Here is a 20,219-nt window from a genome sequence, read left to right on the forward strand (position 1 = left end):
TCTTGGATCTGTATGAACCATTTGCCTTTAGTTTTTTTACTTTGGAAGAATTCAAAAATTCGTTCAGTCATTCTACTGTTATTCTTTTTTAAAAAAAAAACAGGAGTAAAATGCAATTCGTCATTTCCTTATCGTGTCTGACAATTTTTAAATTTTATTTTAAAGTTTGCTATTTGGAATTCATTTTACCCGATTATTTTAAAATTTAAGACCTAAAGTTTTTCTTATAATTTTCCTTTCTTTTTTAAAAATTTTATAGTAGACCTCTGTTGCGTAGTCTTAGGAATTCTCTCGCATAGAACGCTTCCAGCTTCATCATAGTTTTATAGTGTCGAAGTTTTGAGTTACATAATAAAGACTGTTTGCTATATGTTTTTCGATAATAAAAAATTATCCATAATTTTTTAATAAAAAATAATATTAAAATATATTTTCTATTTGTAAGAAAATTAAATTATTATAACAATGATTCGATGAAATAATTAAAAATAACGAGTAGAGCCTACACACAAGCATAAAATTTAAACACTCACCATAGCATTAACGCGTATGAAAAATACACCAATATAAAGTCAACATAACCTCATATTGAGGTATATTACCGACCTTAAATTGATCATAACTGAAGAACGACTTAACCAGTCTTCATAAAATTTTCATATGCACTACTTCAGATACACTACTACAGCATTTCTAAATTTTTATGAAATTGATGAAGTAGTTTTGGATATTTTCGGGCCAAAAAATTATATATATAGGATTAGGAAACCCCAATTTAAGTGAATGGTATTTCGTACTGATACCTCAAAACGTAAGGAAAACTCATTTTCACTCAGTTTGTTGTTTTCATTAACAACCGCGCTACCGAAAGTAATATCGTACTTTCTTCGAAAATCGGTAAAAAAACATCTGATGGGGTTTCAATCTTTTTTCCGGAAGGTCCCGGGTGCGAATCCATATCAGGCACGGTTTTTTTAAAGCTATATCTATTCTGTATTCCCACGAACAATCTGTAACCCTATGTGGTGAATAATCATTAAAAAAAAATTATTTATATTTATCCATTCAGTGAAGTGTAAGGCTTGGAAATAAAAAAAAAAAAAAAAAAAAAGAAGTAAATAAGGAATCGAATTAAGCAAAACGTTTTATTTTTTTTAAGCGAGTTAAAATTGTCGGTAACATTGCTTTGAAGATTCCACACAACCTTAATTATTTTTTATTTAATTCATAATTTTCTAACAAAAAATAAATAAATAAAAGTTCCATATCAATTTCAAAATCAATAAACGTTATACAGATCGGGCAAATCAACCTTATTTTAAGGTCTTATGACCTCTAGTACTAAAAAACTTGCTAAAAAACACAAAATGAATTATTTTGAACTCTTTCAACCGTATATTTATTTATACACAAAAATAAATAAATTAGCCTCCATCCTTTTTATAAAAATTGAAAACTCCTCCGACTGTGGCAATATCTCATGGAAAAAATAAAAATAATAATAATGAAAGTTAATTCTATAAGTTGATGAAAAAAATATTAGAAAAAATTTTAAAATATTAAATTTAGCAGTAGTAGTATATTATCCCGTATTCCACTGTAAAGATGGAAAACTGAAAATTTTAAAAATCTATTTTTTTTTCAAAAACATTCCGATCTTACTACTTTCAGTCCATCTTTTCCTTCTGTTATTTCTTGATACACAATTTCCAGAAGCTACACTTGTGCTTATGGCGTAGTTTGGAGCATTTAATACAACTGTTAACTAATTATTAAATAAACGTAAGCAATTGAAATTTTTTTAAATAAAATATTTCACTTCCATAAAAAATGATGATGCGTGAGTTTGTTTGTTGAATGTGCACACATTTTTATTTTAGCTGCTATTGGCGCAGAGCGAACAAATGGTGGTGCCCCGAGCGGCTGCGCGCAGTGCACAGACTCATTCGTTCGAATGATTTATACTTCTTGATACGAACAATTTATCTAAAATTATATTTGTGTGAAGAAGGAAAATATTGAGATTAGAGCTGTGTTAAAAATTCACAACTCAAGAAACAGCAAAAAATGTTCAGGATTTTGAAACTTTCGGTGAAAAGTTTTGTTATTGTTAGTACGCTAAATTCATGAACGTTACTTAATTACAATCGGTAAAAATATTTTTAACAAAAAGATATGCAATGAAACATAAACCATGTAACATTTTCGTGGCGGGCCGGAGGCCCGCCTTGTTTTCTAGTAATAATTAAATTACTATTGAATCAGTTTTTTAATTTCAAATCGACCTTATCGATGTTTTAAAATAAAATTATTCCTTGACCTATCGTTCAATACGCTTAATATTTTATTTAGTTAATTGAAGTTGGAAAAGTTACCGGGATTACATTTATTAATTGACTACTCGAGTAAAAAATTTGCCTTCTTACATTTTAAAAGTATTCCCTGTACTCGAATGCAATTAGTAGATTTTATAACGGGGTTGGAATTCGCCCTTATTTTTAAGTAAAAAATTAAACGTTTCACATATTATTGACGGACAGTTAAAACATTTGAAATATGAAAAAAAATTCTTACTCTTATACAAACAGATTTGTTTTAACAACTGTTTCTGAATGACAAATAATTTATGAATGTGAGTCCATCGGTCTTCCTCCTCCGGAAAGTATACCATATTGATCTGGGTATAATTAATTTAATAATAGTAAATGTCCTTTACTGACTTTAATCTATAAAAGTTAATAGCAAAACTTTATTCTAGAACTTAAAATAATATTAAGAATGGCAAACGTTTGAATTGCATTTAAGATGACTGCCCATGAATAATTAATAATTTTAATCCCCTTTAAAAGAGATAAGGATAGACTGAAATGAGATATTACAGTGCTTTAAATGGATTTTAATCAGAAAACATTTAGAAATTCGGCCCCTTGAATTAGATTTATTTTATTCTTGTTTTATGATACACATTCTTATATGCACATTCTTGGTTTTTTTTTAATAGTCGATTAGTCTCGGTTTAAATCATGACTTTGCTTGGGAAACACCCGATTTTGTTACCTGAAGTTTTCCGCGAACAATCTGAAAAAATTAATACACTGATATCTGCAAAGGACAAAATTTTACATTTATGAATATTCAATTTGAGCAAACCGTTCCAATAAATAACGAATAAAATAGGAACAAAATAGTTCCTTGCGGAAAGCCGTTTTTTTTTAATTCTCTTTCCTTTGAACAAGAGTCTAAGATTGACTTCATTACTACTTTTACGGTAATTCTCAAAGTGCTAACCCTCAAGTACTACAGATTTCTTAACTTTTTAATCATACTATGAGAGGTACCGATTCAAAAGTCTTCCTTTTACATCAGTTTTCTGTTCTTTTTTTTTAACGCTGCCAGAAATGAATTCAGTCAGTCAAGCTATAACTTCCTTCAATTCTCTTTTCGTGTGAGAAATCGAATCGATTAGAATCTATAATGTTATGTTTAATTAAGAAATTAATGGTACATTACGTAAAAAAACAAGGACAATTAATATTTTCATTAAATCCAAACTCTTTCATTATGTAGCATAATTTCTTTTACATCTCACCACCTTAAAATTAGGTGTTTTCAATAATTTCATATAATCGAATTCCTGTAATACTTCATAATGATAATATATTACACCGCTTCTGAAACGTAAAATGGAAACCAATCCTGAGACAATTGTGGTCAATTGAAATCCAACCACCAAAGAACACCCTTATCCTTGATCTAGTATTCAAATCGGAATAAAACCTTTATTAGGTTATTAGGATTTGAACCTGGGAACTTCGACTTCGAAATCAACTTATTTACGACGACGAATTTACCACTAGACCAACCCGGTGGGTTAGAAACCTTATTGATACGTCGATAAATACCCAAAAGAGCTTCATTTTTTAACCGATAAAAAATATAACGATATATACATCGTAACGGCCCGAAAATAAAAATTCAAGGGAATAAATATTTAAAACAAGAATATGAATTGTCATTCCGGATTCTATTTTTTTTAATAGTTTTTATTTTAAAGATTTTCTCGTATCGTTAATTTTTAAATAATAAACTTTTTTTGAATTGAAATCGTGTCATTTTGTCTCCGGTAGGATTTTAAATTATTATCTAATAAATCTGTCGGAGTCTTAACGATAAGTAGACCTAATAACTAAGAATACAGTACATTCGTTTGTTTTTTTCATTATACTCTATAAACCCCATTGCGGTATTAAGCATTATTACTAACGACCTAGATTTATAACGAAACAAAAGTCATCGAAGTATTACCGAATTAAATTATTATTGAAATCGTATGATAATCATCTACGAACTATAGGTCATTATGTACTCGCATAGTTATAAAAGATCACGACTCGAACGATATTGATATCGCTTTCTGTTTTATTTCGATCAAAATTTTATTAAGTCTTATTGTTTATTAATTTAAACAATTAAATTTATTGAACTATTGTTCTTGATATCTATTTACTTGCATATCTATTCCGTCTTTATCGATCTTACATCGGACACAAAATTGTTTACACAAATCTAATTGAAATCTTAATAAAATAATGTCACCGTAACAGCATATCCGAAGTAATTAACGAGCACAGTCTGAATTAATTAAAATATAAATAAAACCCGATATTCTTGATCGAGACTCATCTAGCCGGACTTTTATTACGATTGTTACAACTTCCGAAACCGCTTTGTTTCCTACTACGTCACCGAAGAACCTGTTACAATAACGTTTTATTTAAGTTTATTTATTTATTATTATAAATGTTGGAGTTTTATATTATTGTTCAGTTTATTTATTATTATTGTTCTGGCAGAGGTTAACGGCTACCCACCTCCATTTATAACGACATGAAAACAGAAAAAGAATAAAAATACACGTAGCAACGGAAAATATGTAACCCTAAATACATCTATCGACGATCGTATAAGATCAGCGACTTTTCAGGAAAGACAGTTACTCTGTGATTTTCTTAAAACTAAGAAAGAGATTCTCAAGATGGTATGACAGATCGACAAAATCCATAGCGACCATATTAATCCATACGCAACGATCGTAATATTACTTCGAATGCACCGGTCTCACATTCATTGATTAGATAAAAGAACGCGTATCGAAATGACGCACAACAGAGTGAATTATCTCGTATTTGCGAATTATCTCGTGAAAACGGAATTTACGAACTGGTACGGCGAGATTTACTGCGACGTGAAGACTTTACGCGGAACTCGTAAAACCCAATATTTCAACGCTTGTTGAACTATATGAAATCATAAAATTGAAATTATTAAATTAAATATAAATAAAAAAATATTTAAATTATTAAATTATATATACATATTTTTTTTTTTTAAATGAAAAGTACATACAATTTTATTTCATTAATAACTTCTGATATTTTATTCATATTTTTTATTGCTATTGAATTATTATTTATTGTAAAAGTTTTTTTTTATAATCAGAGGTTAATAATTATTAATAAATCAATATATTTAAATTTAAAAAAAGAAGATAAAGTCGAATTTGAACCGATGTGCCTTCCCCTTTTAAGATCCAAAAATTTCATTAATTACAATTTTATTTGGCTATAACTTTGGAACCAATAAAAATAAGTACCACTTAAGATATATCATTGAAAAGCTCTCAATGAGGGCTTATTACTGCAGTTAATAAAAAGTCCAAAATCCAAATCTTTTGGATTTTGGACTTTTTATTAACTGCAAAATCCAAATCTTTTGGATTTTGGGTTTTTTTGGACACTTTTGGTCCAGTTGATTACAATACAAAGGGGAGGTGCACCACTAGATGTTACAAAAGTCCTAAATCCAAATTTTCAACATCCTACGGCTAATCATTTTTGACTTACGCGAGATACATACATAAGACGTCAAGCTGAAACTAGTCAAAATGGATTCAGGGATGGTCAGACTGGATATTTCAGTTGAAATATGAAAATCGAAATTTTTCGCGATCACAATACTTCCTTTACTTCGTATAAGTAAGTAAAAACACGAACCGAAAAATTAAATCAACGAACAGCGCAAATCAAATTAAACATTTCATTTTATATTAAAGGAAATATTTACATTTAATATTAACTCGGTCTTCTTTAGCATTAACAACAAATAATTCAAATCAAGAAGAAGCGGCTCGATTGACTGCGAAACGATTTGTTAAAAGATAGATTTCCGTGTGATTTGAATGAAAAAGGTTTTTTGTTTTTGGTAATTCTACCAACGATTTACAACTCAATTTGACCGTAACCTGTACATCGTTTTTATTAACAAGGAAAATTTTTACAGCATCCGGGTTTTTTTGTACTGTCGGGTGTTAAACGAGGTAAAACTCTTATTTTCAAATCATGTTTTCTCCACCTGGTATAACTTTCCGTTTGGAAAGATTTTGTACAACTACAAAATCTTTAACGAAAGGAAAATGTATCATTTTCTTTCAATCGTATACTGAACCAAGCCGAAAACTGAACCGACTAAAAGTTGTTCCCGTTTCTCCCCGGTGAGGGAGGGGGGGTATTTATACGGAAGGGGATCTCATTCTCCGGAACGGGTCTAGATAGACTCTTTTAGGCGGGATGGTTCGTATCGCGTCTTGGTCTTTCGACGATCCATCGTCCTTTTTTACGTTCACGCCCTCTTCCTCAGTAGTCTTCCTAAGGCGTCGTTTCTATAGGTGTGAATCCGTGCCGAAGATATCGGTGTGGTACGGCGTGAGGATATTTACTCTGCTAATGGATCTTTCCGGGGGCCTGATATAAACCCCCTATTGAATAAATCTAGTCCTAATAATAATTCCCGATACAAACCGATCAAAATATTTTGAAAATTTTTTTCTCGATAAATTATATTTTTATTAGTTAATACATACGAGGTGCGACAATAAAGTAATGAGACTGATTTTTCTTTTCAAGATGTGGTAACCCTGCAGCTTGCGTAGGCACACCATCTTTGACCTTGGTCTATAAGCTACTTCTAGTCCAAGCGGCACATTGATGCAACTGCTCAATCGTGAGTTGTGCTGTAATAAGTGAACACGTGTTTGTGTCCCTCTCACAGCTTTTTGGACATCTTGTGTTGTTTGAAAATGGTGTCCCTTGACCGCCATTTTGACTCTTGGAAATAGAAAAAAGTCGCACGGAGCGATATCTGGTGAATAAGGTGGCTGTGGTAGTACAGAAATTTGTTTTGAGGTTAAAAATTGCTGTACTGACAGAGCAGTATGGGATGGCGCATTAACGTAATGTTGGCACGGACACGAAGAACTCGTTTACGAAGTCTTTCTAAAATTTCTTTGTAGAAATATTGGTTAACTGTTTGTCCAGGAGGCACCCACTCTTTATGAACAATTCCCTTGGAATCGAAGAAGCACACAAGCATGCATTTCACTTTTGACTTTGACATGCGAGCTTTTTTTGGTCTGGGTGATCCCTTTGAGCACCATTGCGAACTTTGGCGTTTTGTCTTTGGATCGCATTGAAAACCCAACCTTCATCACCAGTGATAACACGGCTCAACAAATCTGGATTGATTTCAGTTTGCTCTAACAGATCGGCAGCCACATTTTTCCGTGTTTCTCCCTGTTGTTGTGTGAGATTTTTGGGGACCATTTTTGCACAAATCTTTCTCATACTAAGATCTTCAGTTAATATTAGTTCTCGATTGTTTCTCGATTGATGTTGAGTTCTTCTGCAATCATTTTCACGGATAATCTTCGATCAGATCGTACGATTTCACGCACCCTGGTCAAGTTGACATCTGTCCGTGAGGTTGATGGTCGTCCACTGCGGTCTTCATCTTCAACATTCGTTCTGCCTTTACTAAAAATTTTATGCCACCGAAAAACTTGAGCTCTTGACATAACCTCCTCTCCAAAAGTCTTCTGAAGCTTACCATAAGTTGTGTCGCGTTTTCACCCAATTTAACGTAAAAAGAAATGCCATACCGTTGCGCAATATTTTGCGGTTTCATTTCTGTGACGGGAGACAAACACGTGTCCACTTATTACAGCATAACTCACGACTGAGCAGTTGCATCAATGTGCCGCTTGGACTAGAAGTAGCTTATAAACCAAGGTCAAAGATGGTGTGCCTACGCAAGCTGCAGGGTTGCCACATCTTGCAAATAAAAATCAGTCTCATTACTTTATTGTCGCACCTCGTATGAAGGAAATAATGTAAATAATATAAAGATATCTTCTTTTTTTTATTTGTTTAACCTCCGAGACCACCGTTAGGTATTGCTTCAGAGGATGAGATGAATGATTTGTAGCGTGTGAAAATGCCATGCCTGACAAGGATTCAAACCTGGGACCTCCGGATGAAAGGCCGAGACGCTACCACTCGCGTCACGGAAGCCGGTAATATAAGAATATCTACATATATAAAACATGTCGTCAGCCATTCATAATCAACCCCAGCAAACACTACTTAGAATAAATTGGTGGAAATTTGTATACATGTTGCATACTAAGAAACCATTTTTTTAAATTCCGAGTTTAAAGGGTTAAAATGAAGTAAAAGTGAAATTTACTAGTTTTTTTTTTTTTTTTTAATTTCTCTCTAACAAAATGAAGATATATATCTTGATTTTATTGTGTGTAATATTCATGTGAATATCTAAAAAGAGATTTCCAGATTTTTTGAAATTCGACCCTCAAATGGGTGAAGAAAGGTAAAAAAAATCTCGAACAGTGATTGCAAATTTTCCTCATTTTCGACTATACTAAACGAAATATTCAGTAGAACCGGACTTTGTAAATACTCTTCACCATTTCCGGGTTTTTTTAATTTCGATTTTTTAAAAGAGCGTTGCAGTTCAACCAACACAGTCACTGCCAATGTAAGTGTATATGCGAAACCACTTGCTGTACCTGCCTCCAGTTACTTAACTAAAAACATAAAATAAAATAAAAAATTGATCGCGATGGGAAACCCAAGTAAAAATATCGAACGGGTGAAGCCGCGATGAGGATGCTAGTATTTTATTTTCTATATCAATCCTAATTTACTTTTCTTTTTTTTCAGGCTACGTCGCATCAGACGCTGATTTCGGTTATGATTCAGGGGAGCAAATGGGTAAGTAAATAATGTTATATAATATAAAACATCGTAGATTAGTTAATAATATTAAGCAACATTTTGACGGAGATAGATGTTAACTTATTTATTTAAAGACTGTTAAATTTTATGAATCCAAATCATTCGAGGGATACAAGATTTAGACGGAAACAAATACATTAGTATAAATAAAACTACACATATAAATATACGAGAATATAGACAGTATAAATCCCATAAAAATATTTTGAAAAGTTGACAATACGAAGATAAAGTTTTTACCTTCATCTTTAAGTCTAAATTTTGTAAAACTAGATTTTTCACCCCGACACAACTCATCATTTCGTTCTCATGATGATTTAGCGATCAAAATCGGAGGTAATTGTAATTACTGAAAGGATCAATAAGTATTATAGAAATAAAATTAATTATTTCGAACATAAAGCCTAATCGGTACACAAAAAAAAGATGTAGAAAATTCAAATATTAATCGATTTTAAATAAAATCCTTTGTTAATTTTTTATGAGGTAATCAAACATTATAATAATAATAACAATACATTATTTTGTTTTAATTTGAAAATTTCATTCAAATGAATTCTTACAGTATTTATTAGTTTTTTTTCTTTTAGCCCGATGATTAATACAGTTTATTTGTATTTATATATAGAATGTTTCTAAAATCGTGGGTTGACTATACTTTTTCGGATTCTACTTGTAAAACTAAACAAAAAATATCCTTGGAAAAAATGTCAATTTCTCTTTCGTTCTCCCCCTGTCCGCCATTTTATTATTTTTATATAAAAATCTATATCACAAGTTCGGATAGAGGAATCACATTAATATTATGTAAGCCACTTGGTAATAAAGTTTTAAAATTATCAAAAAATCAGGACTTAAATACTTTCGAAAATTACAAAATGGCGGCCATTTTTATTTTTCAAAATAAAAATGTTATATCTCCATAAATATTAGTTTTATCAAAATTTATGTTTGCTAAAATATTAAGCTTTTTATTTAGAACAAAATGACATTTTATTTTTTTTAATCTGTTAACAAATAGCCGAGTTACGACAGAAAATTGATGCAATTTGTATCATAATTATTAGGTCTGTTATTGTGAACCCACCGAGTTGGTCTAGTGGTGAACCCGTCTTCCCAAATCGGCTGATTTGGAAGACGAGAGTTCAATCGTTCAAGTCCTAGTAAAGTCAGTTATTTTTATACGGACGTGAATACTAACCAGATCGTGGATACCGGTGTTCTTTGGTGGTTGGGGTTCAAATAACCACACATTTCTGGAATGGTCGAACTGAGACTGTACAAGACTTCATTTACACTCATACATATTCATTTCCTCTAAAGTAATACTTAACGGTGATTTCCGGAGGCTAAACAGGAAAAATAAAGGTCTGTTATTGTGAGAAAATTATTAATTTGATACTAATTTACAATACTAGAATTAACAATAAATAAAAACAATTAATATTTCATCGAATTGAACGTATAGTAGAGGACATGAAAACATACACAAAATTACATCAATTTTCTGCCGTAACTCGGCTGTTTGTTAACCGATTTTGAAAAGTAAAATGTCATTTTGTTCAAAATAAAAGGCTTAATATTTTAGCAAAATGTAAATTTTTATAAATCTAATAGTTGGAGATAAAACAATTGAAAAATTAAAATGGCCGCCATTTTGTAATTTGCAAAGGTATTTAAGTGTTAATTTTTTTCTAATTTTGAAACTTTATTACTAAGACTCTTACTAAATATTAATGTGATTCGTCAATCCGAACTTGAGATATAAATTTTTATATAAAAATAACAAAATGGCGGACAGCGAGAGAAGGAAGAGAAATTGACATTTTTTCTAAAGATATTTTTTTGTTTAGTTTTACAAGTAGTATCCGAAAAAGTATAGCCAGCCCATCATTTTAGAAACACTCTGTATAATAATTTGAAATGAATATTCATGATTTTATTGTAAAAATTATTATACAATAATAATCTTATATTATTAGGTATGATCAATACATTACAACGGATACGAGGGAAAAAAACTGTCATTTACTGAATATAACATTCCATAACGATGTAAAATAATTGAAAAGGAAAAATATATTACACAGTTTTATTTCGTTCGTGTACGAGAGTAATTTTATGTATAAAATAACGTATAAAGTTTGTCAATTCATGGGAAACGGCTCGATGACAAATTTAGATATTTCGTATACCGGTTTTGTATTCACGGATGAAACGGAAGTACTTTATTCGAAACGATATATTATATTGTTTAATTTAACTAGCGAAGAAAATTAGCTGAATCGTAAAAAAATACATCTTCTCGCTTCAAATTATTATTGTAATAGAAGATTTTATTTTTATTTTTTTTTTTACGCGGTCGTTCCAGGAGTACAAATCCGTTTTGTTTTTGATACGTACGTTTGCGTTCCCGTAGGCAGACTCGAAAACGGCAGCAAAAATTTCACGAAATAATTACCAAACGATTCGTTTCAACCGCAGTACCGTCGAATACATAACGGTTTAGAGTAAAAAGGTATGGTGACGACAGAGTTTTTCTCTAAACTGAAAACCAATATCTTTTTTACTCTCTTCGAAGGCTGTCATAAAATAAAGGTGAAATTCAGAATATTTTTATTATTAAAATTATAGAGTGACCAAAAAGCGTATCGGCACTATGATTTTTGTATAAATAAAAAACCTAAAATTTCTGTGATCATTTAATTATGAAAAAATAATGTATAGACAATGGAAATTTATGAACCGAAAACAATATTGTCTAAATGATGTCCGTTGCATCATCTTGTATACGCTCTTCAAATCGAGAACGAAGATTATTGATAACGCGTCCACCCATTTCCCTCGAGATCAATCTTGTTTGCGCCTCGATATTTGCCTTTAATTGATTTATATCAGCTAAATTATTTTTTTAGACCTTACTTTTAAGGTAACCCCACAAGAAATAATCAAGAGGCGATAAGTTGGGGCTCCTAGGGGATCAGTTAATATTGTCTCTTGGTTGGTGGTGTCCAAGTAATACCTGAACTGCAATTCCTGGAGGCTAAACTGGAAAAAGAAGGCGTCTAGCCTCAAAGAATTATGCATGTTTGTGATATTGTCGTTTCAATTGATTAAATTGAACGAAAGTATTTTATATATATATATATGCAGCTATTTATCACAGCTCTTCTCAAAATTGTACACCTCAAATAGTATTTCATACCGAAAAATAAATCGTTTTGAAGTCAATTAAAATCTTTCTTTATTCAAAGGTTTTTAAAAGTCCTGTACCTTATTAACAGTCCATATTTATTTATATTATTGTCTTATACGTGATAAAAATGTAACATAAAATTGTAATATTTCTTAGACCTTCTTTTTTAATAGGATTTTTTTTTTTAAAGTAATAATCTTTTATTAAATAAAAAACCCATCAAATAAATTAGAAAATTCGAACCATTAAAAAGATCAACTCACATAATACCGGTATTTAATAATAAAAATATCTTATATAAAAATAAATCTTTCACTTTTTTTAGCCCATAAAAGTAGAATATATTATTAAGTACTCTACATGTTATAAAATTAGAGACCGCTATTAACTGGCGTATTGTCACTGGACAATATGTTGTTAACACTTGAGGATTTAGTTATTATTACACTTTTTCTAATTATACATATATATATATATATATATTATTATTATTATTATTTTATGAGTACAATATATTCAGTCACCTTTCACTAAAGTATTTTTATTTTATTTTTTTTACCTTTCACTTAAATAGCAAGCGAAATTTCTCAAGTACTATACATCTGAAAAATACATATATTCAATTATGATTTTTTTTTTTTATTATATTACACGGAGAAAGTTTATTACTTTTTATATATACAGTACAGTATTTTCAACGTAATGATAATAATAATAATAATGTTATTTATCGATTGACCTTTTCGTTAATTACTTTACCGCCTTCCATTCTTTTTAATTTTAAAACCCATTCAACGTTTGCTTTTCATCGGTGTATTAAACCTGTGATGAATTTTTTTGTTTGTTTCTAAATCACTTAAATATACTAGTTATCAACATTTATATATGTCTTGGAATATAAAACGATTGGAAACTCGAAAAACACGACCACGCTCTAGCATGTAGTGCGTACGGGAGACGAAAAAAGAACTGAATTTATACAGTCCGTGTTAACACTCATTCGCCTTACTTATAAATTCCTTACTTATTGTTTATGCTGGCAATTTATTTATGTTAACTAATTTTCTAGTCTTTTAATTAAATAAAATAATTTCCCAGTTAGTTTTATGAAAAAAATAAAAATCTAAGTTCGTGGATTTTACTTCTAAAAAATCTGTGTTAAATTTACATGCAATAAATTTTCAGTTTATTCGGTTTATCAGTACTAGGGGAATGTGCCCCCTGGCCGGTTTGCGGACAGTATTTCAGCGTTTTTATTACCATGTCGAAAAATAGGGAGAACCTATATTCGCTCATATCTCGACTCAAAATTAAGGAAAGATTTTGGGTGACACCTCTTTAGGTATGACTTTATCGGATTATTTTAAGCCATTGCCCGTCCCGGTAGATCAATTAGATCTTAATTTATTGCCGTTTTCAGCATTTACTCTTACAATGTTAAAATATAGAGAGGATTAAGTATTTTATGGTGCCGTTCTTATAAAAGGTTTATCATGGTTTCTCCTGATGCATTCAGGCAAATGCTGGAGCAGTTCCTTTCATTTTATATCGTTCGTAAATAATGTTTTTATTAAATAATAAAAAATTACAATACCAAAAAAATCAAAATAATGACAAAATATTGAAAACTATAACAAATTGTTTTACTGTATAACAAAGTGTTTTATAAAATTTCAAAAACTTACGACTACAATAGTTTTTTTTAACAAAACGTAAAAAAAGTAAGTATAGAATAAATGTTAATGTAAACAACCTACAGTTTACAGCACACAAGATAATTAGTTTAATATTTTAAATTAAAAAAAGTAGTAAAACATATTTTAGAAAACGCTTTGGTAAAATGTACTTTCAATAACACTGTTCGTGCTGCGATCTAGCGTAAAAGCGCTTCATTAAAAATGAAAATATGAGCACAGCAAATCAACGCAACGTGCTTCCTGACTAGAAAAAAAATCTCTTTCGGCACGCGGGAAGACGGAGGTAGATTTCACCGGTGTTAAGTAGGGAATAAAAAAGACTTCACCTTAAAGTTAAGAAAAACTTCAAATTTACTCAATACGACAATGGTTGCATGTTAAAAAAAAGTTTACATGTTTACCATACGACAGCCCTATCTTACAATTCCAGCAACATTTTGGCGATACCTTCCCGTAACGGTTGGTCGTGTCAAAAATTGTTTCAGACAAAAGTTTTAGATAATGTTGACAGGACTAACGACCACTTTAAACCAATTCGATACTGTGCTTATTAAGGGAGGTATGATTTTTTTGTCTTCGAAATGCCATTTTTTCCACCCCCAGAACCAATAGTTGGTCCTATCAAAAAACTTTACTTAGATAAGTTTTCGGCCCCCACCCAAAGAATAGTAGTACCTTTAAACGAATTCGATGTTTTATTTAATAAGAAAGTTGTAGCGATATTTTGTTTTTTTCTAAAAAACAAAATATGATTTAATTATGATTTAATATAACTACGAACGAACAGCACAGTAACAAAATACCGGGTGACAATTGAAAAGTTACCACATTTATTATTCAACAGCTATGAGTCTCATTGCATTTTTGTTTTGCAGGCATGTACACTATTCTCGCGGGGAACCTTTTTAAAATTATTTTCAAAGGGGTGGAAACCACCCCTCTCCGCTAACACCTACCCCAATTCAAAAATCTTAAATGGCAATGGTAACATTTAATTACATTAATTGACAACCTAAAAAAAAAATAATGAATTTTGGTGAAAAGAAAATTAAAATTCGCCCCCTCTTTCGCTCGGTAGGTGCGAAAAACCACTTGGGGTAGTACTTTTCTTAAATATCAATCCAACAAAAATAGCTACAATATTTGAGTTGGGCAAGGTGTAGGGGTGGATTCCACCTCTTTGGAAATTATTTTAAAAAGGTTCCCCCCGAAAATGATGTACATGCCTGCAAACAGAAACATTATGGTACTGATAGCTGTTGAATAATAAATGTGGTAACTTTTCAAATGATCACCCGGTATAAACGTTTCTGATGCGCATACGATACCGAGTCAACAGTAAGATGCTGAACGCCACTTATAGAGTGAAAAGCCGCTGTACTTCCACGCATATGTGCGCGGTCAGCAGGTTGCATGAATGCACGCACCACGCACCTACAAGTGCTCAGCACTGAACGTGTTAAAAAGATTTCTGCTTTTTCGTTATGCGTACTCGAGAAAAAAAAAGAAATATTACTACAGAAATACAGTATTTAATAACAAAATCTTTATCCGATTTTGATTAACTAAATCGAATAGTAAGCGCATTAAAGAACAATTTTATTTTAAAATAGATTTTCTTATACGAACGTCTTTTTTTAATTTACCTTATATTTAATATAGTATTCTATTTAAATCTACAATACGATGAAGTCGATTTGCAATTTAAAGGAGCATTTCTACAACGATTTAATCGAGAAATGTCTGATTTTTTAATGGGTAGCGGAAAATATAAATTCTCTTAATGGCTTACAGGAAAAATAAAAGAGAACAAAAGAATTATTATTAACAGATTTGTATAAGAAAACTGGTAATGTTATTTGATAAATAAACCGGTCATTTGTAATCGGATAATATTCATTATTTTGGCCTATTAGATTTGTTCTTATAATCGATCAGTTGTTTAATATATTGCTCGCATTTCCTGATATCATTAAAAATTAATTGCAATCTGTAATAATTTTCTAGGAAGTTTTAAGTATTTTGAACTTCTGTTAATTAATGAGGGAGAGAGAAATAACATATTACAAGTATACATACGACATATATACTATACTACTATATATATATATATACATATATATAACAAGATGTTTTACTTAAAAATATTATCTTCATTAATCGCTTGGGTTAACCAATCAACTATACAAACTTTTAAATTGAATACACTACGTTAGTATATATATATATATAAAGAACTCAAAAAATCCAAAACGCTTTACATAATAGTTTTATTATACTACTTCTGTTTTAAAATTTTGTTGATCATAAGAGACGATGCCGTAAAAAGTTTAGCAATCCTTTGACGGCTTTTATTTATCATTGGAGCTCAAGCATCTCGCGTAGTAATTTCTTATAAATGACATACCAAACTTCCTCAATCCTTCTTTAAATTATTTTAAGAAAATTACTTAAAATATTCGGTTTTATTTTTCGCCCGGAAGATAAAAGATCGTATCTAAAAAAAGATTTTAAAGTATTTTTCTACCCTCCTTTTTAAAGAATTATTTTTTAAAATTATTTCTTATTTACCTTTCGTAAATCCACAATAATTTGATTTTTGTACCGAGTGCGTCCTCCTTTCTCGTAGTGACCTTGTCCCTCGTCTATTGAAATTACTTATCTATCGGTCTACAATAATAAAGTGATATATCCTTACTTTTACAACGGAAAGCTTCTCTGCGTTTCGTAAAAAAAAATCTGATGTGGACATCACATGACTTCCTTGTACGCCTATTAAATTACATATAAATATTTTTTTTACAATCAGAGTTTAATAACTATTAATAAATCAATATATTTAAATTTAAAAAAAAATAAAAATAAAAAAAGTAAATGAAGTCGGATTTGAACCGATGTGCCTTCCCCTTGTACATTTAGGTATTTCATTAATTGAAATTTTATTTGGCTATATCTCTGGAACCAATGAAAGTAAGTACCACTTATGATATATCGTTGAAAATCTCTCAATGAGGGCTTATTACTGCAGTTAAGAAGAAGTCCAAAACCAAATGCTTTGGATTTTGAGCTTTTTTGGACACTTTTAGTGGACTTTTCCAGTCGATTGCAATAAAAAGGGAAGGTACACAACTAGATGTTACAGCAGTCCAAAATTTCAACATTCTACGGCTAATAGTTTTTTAGTTATGCGAGATATATACGTATGTACATACATACATACAGACGTCACGCGGAACTAGTCAAAATGGATTCAGGGATGATAAAAATGGATATTTCCGTTGAAATCTGATAACCTGATTTCGTCTTCAAAATACTTCCTTTACTTCGTACAAGTAAGTAAAAAAGCAATTTCGTCTCACTACATTTTTCCAAAAAATCTGATATGGACAACACGTAACTTCCTTGTACGCCTACGAAATTACATTTACACCTTTTTTTTAGATGGAAAGTACATAAAGTTTTATTTCATTGAAACCTTTTGAATAATTATTCATCGTGCAGTTGGCAACATTGTGTTCCGTATAACCTCCTCTGCAACCACACTTTCTTGGATCGTTGATATCTCGTTTAGGTTTTCCGTTACTGTTATTTGAATACAAGTTTAATTGTTAGTAGAGATTTTTGTAATTACGATTTTTTGACGAATGAACTTTTGTCTCGATGTCGTAGTCGTAAACCCAGCTTTCGTTTCCCGTTACGATCCTTTGCATGAATTTCATTGTCATCGGCTTGTTCAAGAAGTTGCCGACAATTGTTCACTCGATGTTCTTTCTACTGTTCGGTCACCAAACGAAGAACAAACTTTGCTGCAGCTTGATGCACGTTCAGTATTTCAGTCAAAATGTCATGGCATGATCCAATCGAGATGATAACTCTTTCTGCGAGTTCTCTGACAGTCAATAGGCGATTTTCACGCACCAGATCGTTGATTTTCTGAACATGTGTATCATCAGTTGAAGTCGAAGGCTTTCTTGGTTGAGGGTGATCTTCAATTGACTGACCCCCACTTTTAAATCGTGAAAACCATTCGCAGCGTTGCATACCACCCAGAGCATCATCTCCGTAAGCTTGTTTCAAAACCTGAAAAATTTCCCAGCATCACGCAAAATTTTACTTTTTATCCTTGCTCTCGAAAAACGCACATTTTGAATTGTAATTGTCTGTTAGACCGAAAGTTGCCTGATGAAAGCAAAAGTTAGCCTTCAACCTAATAACGAACACCCCGTTTGAATTTTTAAAATCGAACGTTTTATATATATATATTTAAATATATAGTTTGCCAGTTGATGGTGATGATTGTTCTAGCCTCGCACGAGGTACTCGCATCGCCTCACCACTCTAGGTTCCACGCAGTTTCAACGGGAAACCTATTATTATTATTATTAAAGACATTTTTTTAATTTATTTAATATTACTTTATTTAACGTAAATCTATTATTTGTGTAATATTATTCATTCGAATCATTCAGTTCAAACCAAGTTAACACAGTGTTTATCTAAATCGGTTCAGCAGTTGAGCTGCTACGGTAAGGCAAATATACATAAATAAATACATACACCCTAAATACATTACACTACTTTTTGGGCATTAGTGTAAAAATCTTCCTAGTTATAATATGTAAAAACACATATTTTAGAAGGATAAAAACCCGAGAAAACGTTTTCATAATTGCTATTTTTTATGGTATAAGAAAAAAAAACAAACTGAAGAACATTTTGTAAGTTTTAATATATTCTTTTTTGCAAAAACGGAACTCTAAAATATATATATATATATTTTACCCCATTTCTCTCTCTAATACAATCTGTAGACAATCCTTTCCGCAGACTTCTCAGAATTTTAATAAGCGTATCGAGCAAAACAGTCAATACTCCCCTAACGTTTACTTATATATTACATCCAATTTTTACCGTTCTAGTAGCAGAACAAGATATTTCATTAAGTATGTAGATGCAATCTAAATGCAACTTTATAATTGTGTTAGGATAACAACAAGTCGATTTACTTACGTTAATGAAAGAATTCATCCTAGGCTTGTTTTAGACACTTCCTGGTCATAACCGACTTCAATGCCATTCGAAGCGATGTAAAAATTAGATGCATTATTTAAACGAGGTAAAATAAGTTAATAGTGTTTTTATTATATATATTTTTTTTAATTTTTTTTAAGACAACATTATGTAAATTTAAAATAATTTGAATACAGATTAAAAAAAAATTCAGTTTCATAAAACGATATTCTGTATTCATGTAGCCGTAAGTTATTACTTGGTAATATATCCCTCCTTAAAAATATTTATAAGCGTTTATGCGGTAAAAATATTTTACATTAATAAAGTATTGGATAATACGGTATTTAAAAAATCATAGACTATAATTTTTAAACCTACTAAAAGTAATTCGTTAGCTTCTCTTTTATTTAATTGTTCATAACAAAAATTATACTTATAATTAACAATGATATCGTATAAAAAGGTAATAATTGATACCACTAATAAAACTTTTTTGAAATCGGTGCCGCCATAAAAACTTAGTAGGAAATCTCGTTTCGCGATAAAACATCATCACGCGATTTAGTACATCATAATAAGTCAAATGGATTTTGCGACGACTCTTAAAAAAAATTCACATTGCATCGGTTATATAAAATCTACATCGATAAAACTAAAATCCCGTTACACTAAATTTAAAAAAAAATTTCCTGATACCGAGAGAAGAGTCGATAGAAGACTCTTTGATAAAAGACTTTGTCGTTTCTACCGCAGAAAAAATTTGATCAAGGTGCATCTCACTTTTTCTAAATATAATTAAAAATGATAAAAATGACGCGGGCGAGCGAAGTAGAACTAATCTCCATTATCGCTTCCGCTGTTCTCACTAGAAAATTTCTTTCAAAAAGTGATCTTTTCTGTTATTTTTATTTTTGGTCAAAAGATATACTACTGATCTGTTTTCGACAGATTATATCTGACAGAAATCGATTTAAACATATCCAAAAAAAAACGACACCGTTAAATGATGAAAAGTAACAAATCAACGTGTCCCTTTTTTTGTTAAATGATACACTCCACACACAACCCCAACTCATACGGATAAACTTAACAGACATGCAAGTTAACAGACAATTTGCTTGACTAGTGTGAAGGATAATTATTTTTGAATTTTTTTGCCACGGT

General features: G+C 30.8%; 1 protein-coding gene and 1 long non-coding RNA gene across 2 annotated transcripts in view; one reads left to right on the forward strand and one right to left on the reverse strand.

The window, feature by feature from the left end:
- The window catches only part of LOC142329847 (carbonic anhydrase 2-like), a 296,099-nt gene that overhangs the window by 228,312 nt on the left and 47,568 nt on the right, over positions 1-20,219 (forward strand). The window contains exon 2 of the mRNA XM_075374712.1: positions 9,075-9,125. Coding sequence (XP_075230827.1) covers positions 9,075-9,125 — 51 coding nt within the window. The remainder of the gene's footprint in view (positions 1-9,074; positions 9,126-20,219) is intronic.
- LOC142329848 (uncharacterized) overlaps positions 1-20,219 on the reverse strand; it is a 61,584-nt gene that overhangs the window by 23,404 nt on the left and 17,961 nt on the right. The window lies entirely within an intron of this gene.

Source organism: Lycorma delicatula, chromosome 9, assembly GCF_047948215.1.
Source record: "Lycorma delicatula isolate Av1 chromosome 9, ASM4794821v1, whole genome shotgun sequence".
In the NCBI taxonomy this organism is placed as follows: Eukaryota; Metazoa; Arthropoda; class Insecta; order Hemiptera; family Fulgoridae; genus Lycorma; species Lycorma delicatula.